Source organism: Pelobates fuscus, chromosome 4 (genome assembly GCF_036172605.1).
Source record: "Pelobates fuscus isolate aPelFus1 chromosome 4, aPelFus1.pri, whole genome shotgun sequence".
Lineage (NCBI taxonomy): Eukaryota > Metazoa > Chordata > Amphibia > Anura > Pelobatidae > Pelobates > Pelobates fuscus.
This window is the reverse complement of record NC_086320.1, coordinates 99587312-99593311: the sequence shown is the minus strand read 5'-3', so window position 1 is coordinate 99593311 and position 6000 is coordinate 99587312. Positions and strand designations below refer to the sequence as shown.

At 41.8% G+C, this 6000-nt stretch overlaps 1 protein-coding gene across 2 annotated transcripts in view; it reads left to right on the top strand.

The window, feature by feature from the left end:
- The first annotated feature begins 302 nt into the window (after nucleotides 1-302).
- Nucleotides 303-6000, top strand: part of LOC134607867 (chloride channel protein C-like) — a 188389-nt gene continuing 182691 nt past the window's right edge. For both annotated transcript variants that reach the window (XM_063450441.1, XM_063450440.1), the window contains exon 1: nucleotides 303-528. In XM_063450441.1, coding sequence (XP_063306511.1) covers nucleotides 519-528 — 10 coding nt within the window. In that variant the 5' untranslated portion in view covers nucleotides 303-518. The remainder of the gene's footprint in view (nucleotides 529-6000) is intronic.

The window sequence follows — 6000 nt, the reverse complement described above, 5'->3', positions numbered from 1 at the left end:
GAGATAAGGAAAATGCATTATTTTCACCTATATTACCAGGGACAAGAACACTAAAACCGTAGGAATATAGATTTCTATTCCTACCACTTCAGGGTTCCTTTAACCCCTTAAGGACACATGACATGTGTGACATGTCATGATTCCCTTTTATTCCAGACGTTTGGTCCTTAAGGGTCCTTAAGGGGTTAAAGAAATACGGTCCCTACATATAAACCCTGATATACAGCACACACAGGTGGGAGGAGAAGGGGAAGCATATAAGTGAGTGAGAGAGGGTGGGGAGTTTGGAAGCTTCACAAATACCCATTGTCAGTATGCTCTATTGTTGTTACTGTAAACAGGAATAAATAGTTCTTGGTTATTTTTTACCCCAGTAAAGTTGTTGATGCAACAAGTAACTATTTGCACCAAAAAGAATACTGAAGGTAAGGCAATCGAATCCATAAAGCACAGAAGGGAGTCTTTCTAGTAAGATATATTGAAAAGACCTGCACTGCCACGGATAAAAGTTACGCATTATGATTTCAGGTAAGTTCACGAAATGCAGCTTAACTGAATTGTATACTGTTACTGATAAATCTCGCAACACAGGCCTGATAAATACTGCTGAGACACCGTCTGCTATCGCTTTCGAGAGTATTGCACTGGAACACAATGTTTTTGTTAGAGATAACACACAGCAGCAAACATACAGAAAAGCTAACCTTACTTTATTTGTGTGCCTCTTCCATGTACACAGCCGGATGGCATGTGTGTTGTTTGTGCTAATATTTGTTTGATTTTAAAAACCCATGTTATACATACTCTCTCTGCTGTGTTCTACAATAGTTAATGTATAGCTTAGTAGGGTCATCGATAAGGTATGACAAGGTCAGAAAGAAATTGCAAATAAACACCACTCCCTACAACCTGGAATAAGTAACAGTAATAATTATAATGATGGGCTTTCACAATTGTTGGGCAGGAAATGCCCCCAATGCCCTTGGGAGATACTGGGTGTCCATTAATGGTTTGCAACCTTCACTTATCCCAGGTGCTGGTTTAAAATGTTTCTCTCTTTTCTAACTGTCCATTAGCTCCTCTATAGCATATAGAAAGTTTAGTAAAGGATTACGTATGTCGTTGACATGTGTTACAGTTCTATTTCTGAAACAGGAATACTATAATCTATCTCTGTTCTTTATACTTGGCTTCATTGCTTTTAATTACTGAAGGAGTTATACCACAGAGGTTCAAACAGTATCATGTTCCTCAATGTGTATAACAACCAGCTATACCCATTATTCTGTTACCATTTCATTTAATCCTGCTGCACATGCCCATGTCTATTAGCCTGCATCATATTGCTTTTAGATACTGACTGACTGTGTTACCTGGATACGTTGCTCAATACCACAGGACCCACCTGTGTGTGTGTGTATATATATATATATATATATTTATATAAATATATTGCACTGTAATTATTTTTTATTACTGGAAATTATAAAGCTTTAAAGTATTCAACTGCGCTGTGCAATTGGCAAAAAGACAGTATAATATAAATATACCAATACAAAAGGTAAAGAGGACCCTGCCCCTGAGCTGAGATTTAAATGGGTAGATGAGGCAAGATGTTGCAGAGGAATTTGGAGGTGATGGCAGAGTGAATTAATAGTATAATTGCAGTAACTGGTAACATGTGAAGTTACAAGTTACAGTTACATGTGCAGTAACTGGTAACATGTGAAGGGAATGAGGAGGTGATTGACTGTGATGTCAAACAACTGGAAGAGCATGCGATAGAGATTGAAGGACCCAGGGAGGACAGGTAGTGCTTGGTATTATTATTATCGCCATTTACATAGCGCCAACAGATTCCGTAGCGCTTTACAATAATATAGAAATTAAGTCGCTTTGTTTCAGTTGGTTTGTGGAATTGGGCCTAAGAAATAGAGATACACAGTATTTGAAATCATTTACGGCTAATGTGGTAAGAGAGGTGAAAAAAATCCGGTGGAGCACCTTCCAAATTTCAGTCCGTATCTTAATGTTGCAGGGAGAGGTAGAAATACAGCGGCTTTGTTTCAGTAGGTTTGTGTAATAGTGACATACTGAGTGTAATGATACAAGGATAGCACATAATATATTATGTGACTATGCTGAGCATACTTAGTGTGTTCCAGGCTCAGGTGACAGAACTAGTGCAAAATGGTTGTTTTGTAATGTGTTACTCAGAAAGCGAAGTGTTTACTACAGGGGCCCGCAATCTATGGTCCGCTAGCCTTATCAGGCTCAACACTTGCACAATATTGGCCCGTTACTGTATTTTTGAAAATCATTGGCATCCAGCCCAAAACCTTGCTGTTGTTGCTACCGCCACTACCAGCATCATTGCCACACAACCAACAATGGAGTAGCAGCATGGAGCACGGAGAGTTCTACACACAGCTATGAGCATCTTGCATTGAGTAATGGATAATGTCACACAGAGCAACCCGCGAGAGAGCTGTGTGTAGAACTCCTCACAGCATGACTAATTAAACAAAAAGAAAGTATTTTCAATGAAATTAAATGCTCCCAGAGTGCATTTATTTTGCTATTCTAGTTTGCTACTAATGATAAGATATAACAAATGTATGTAATACAATAGAAACCTTATAGTATCACCCACATCAGCCTTTTATTACAGCATTGCCCATAGGGTTAATACAAAGTCAACCAGACAGTGTTAAACTATCATGGTGACTGGGTGGTGTCTGCAGTGAAGCAGCAACTCCTCTGCAAGGGATGGAGGCTCCTATACTTTACATTAAAGCTCTGTGTTGCTCTTCCCAGCCCTCCACTTGTATTCAACTTCCCATATCCTCCTTCATTCATTTTTATTTCCCTCCCAATGTCCTCCCTGCACCTCTGTGTCTCACTTGTGGCCCTCTGCCCATAATCCTCGTCCCTCATATATGGCCTCATCCTCATATCTGCCTTTCTCCACTTGTCTCCTTTAACATTCAAGGAGCAGTATAGCGTTAGGAATATAAAAATGTATTCCTAACACTAGATTGTTATACAGTGATACCTCGGTTCACGAACTTAATTCGTGAACTGACTCTGGTCGCGAACCGAATTGGTCGTGAACCGAGGCACATTTTCCCATAGGGTTCAATGTAAATCCGGTTAATCCGTGCTGACTTTTTTTGGGGGGTTTTTGAAGCCCAAAAATATGAAACAAATGACAATACACATTAGTAAAGTACAGTATACTGTAGTTATTTATTAAGAGAGGACAGTAAGGTGGGAGGCAGTTATTGTTTGGGGGGAGAGTCCCCCTCCATAAGGACATCAGGGAGATCTTCTTCAGGGGTTTCCTCTCTCCTTTGTCTCCTAGCTGCAGGCTCAGTTTGTCTGAAAAATCTGTCCAATGTCACTTGTCTCTTTCTGCGCTGCATAACCCTCCGGAAATGAGAGACCACATTATCATTCATGAGATTTAACACTCTGTTTGTGACAGTAATGTTGGGGTGGTGCTTTTCAAAGAAATCATGGCACTCATTCCATTTTTGCATAATGGATTTTATGGCATCACTGCTAACCTCCTCCCTTTCTTCTTCCTCCTCATTGGAATGCTCCTCAAGAAGTGCCTTCTGCTGCTCACTGTGGAGTTCATAAAGTTCTTCCGTGGTCAGCTCCTCCCTATGTTCCTCAACAAGCTCTTCCACATCAGCACCATCAACGTCCAGACCCATATTCTTGCCCATGGACACAATTTCCTCCACTACCTCTGCATCAGACCCTTCTAAGTCATGTTCACGTTCAGCGACACATTCTGGCCACAGTTTCCTCCAGGCTGAACTTAGGGTTCGGGAAGTGACCTCTTCCCAGGCTTTGTCAATGAGGTTAATGCAGTGGACAACATTGAAATGTTTCTTCCAGAATTCTTTCAAAGTCAAGGATGTCTCTGAAGTGACATTAAAACACCTAGTGAAGAGCGCCTTTGTGTACAGCTTCTTAAAGTTGCAGATGACTTGCTGGTCCATGGGCTGCAGAAGTGGTGTTGTGTTGGGGGGGAGGAACTTTACCTTGATGAAGTCATACTCAGCATCCATATCATCCACCAAGGCTGGAGGGTGTGCTGGGGCATTGTCCATCAGAAGAAGGCACCTTTCAGGCAGCTGGTTATCAGAAAGATATTTTCTGACGGTGGGTGCAAACACCTCGTGCAGCCATTCCATAAACAATTGCCTTGTGACCCAAGCTTTGGCATTGGCTCTCCACATGACGGGCAGTCTGGCCTTGTTCACATTTTGTTCCCTAAATGCACGAGGGGTCTGAGAATGGTACACCAGTAGTGGTTTAATTTTCAGATCGGCGCTTGCGTTGGCACACAGCAAAAGGGTCAATCTGTCCTTCATGGGCTTGTGCCCTGGTAGGGCCTTTTCCTCCTGTGTGATATAGGTTCTGTTCGGCATTTTTTTCCAGAAGAGCCCTGTTTCATCACAGTTGAACACTTGTTGAGGGACGTATCCTTCTGTCTTCATGAATTCTGCAAATTCTAACTTGTAAGCTTCTGCTGCGGCCTTGTCAGAACTGGAAGCCTCACCATGTCTAATCACACTGTGGATGCCAGTTCTCCTGCGGAATTTTTCAAACCACCCTCTACTGGCTTTAAATTCGTCACTTGCTGCACTTGTAGAGGGGCTTCTTTGCTGTAAATCACTGTGCAATTTCCTGGCTTTCTCACAGATCATAGCTTCACTTACACTATCACCTGCCAGCTGTTTCTCATTCAACCACACCAACAAAAGTTTTTCCACCTCTTCCAGCACTTGTGTCCTCTGCTTGGTTAACATTGTTACTCCTTTTGCAACATCAGCTCCTTTGATGGCGGCTTTGTTTTTCAGAATAGTCGAAATTGTTGACTTTGCCATCTTGTACTCCGAAGCCAGATCAGTCACACGAATACCACGGTCATGCTTTTCTATAATTTCCTTCTTCAGCTCAATGGTTATTTTCTTCACAACCTTGCTGTCACCTTTACTACTGCTGTGCACTTTCTTTTTGCCACCATGCTTGCGCTGCACATTCTTGTCACTTGCATTTCCACTTTGCACATTGTCACCTGCATTTCCACTTCGCACATTGTCACTTGCATTTCCACTTTGCACATTGTCACCTGCATTTCCACTTCGCACATTGTCACTTGCATTTCCACTTTGCACATTGTCACTTGCATTTCCACTTTGCACATTGTCACTTGCATTTCCACTTTGCACATTGTCAACTGCATTTCCACTTTGCACATTGTCAACTGCATTTCCACTTTGCACATTGTCACTTGCATTTCCACTTTGCACATTGTCACTTGCATTTCCACTTTGCACATTGTCACCTGCATTGCTGTTCTTGTCACCTTTATTGCTGCTCCGCACTTTCTTCTTTCCACTATGCTTCTTGGGAGCCATATTGGGTGTCCAGTGAACTGTACAGTATGTACTGTATGGGATAAAATACAGTATAATCACTTATAATGCTTGCAGAGTACAGTACTTCTTTCTGTGTACTGTATGTACTGTATGTGATAAAATACAGTATACTTAATCACTTACTGTACTGTATAATGCTTGCAGAGTACTTCTTTCTGTGTACAGTATGTACTGTATGTGATAAAATACAGTATAATCACTTATAATGCTTGCAGAGTACTTCTTTCTGTGTCTCTTATTCTTGCTTCTTCTCTCCACGGTCTTCCTACAGGAAGTCCCGACCATGTGACAGCCTGAAATTAGCATTAAAATGGCCGCGGCTTGCGTTCGTGAACCGAGGCGGAGTTCGTGAACCGGAGCATATTTTTACGAACTTTTCTGTTCGTGAACCGAGTTGTTCGTGAACAGAAGCGTTCGTGAACCGAGGTATCACTGTAATAGCAATTTGGTGTGCATTAACAAAAGTTAAGTGGCTGTCTTGCATCTGGCTGAGACAGAGGCATTACTAGGGTCAAAAACACCCAGACTTGAGCCCCAAAAT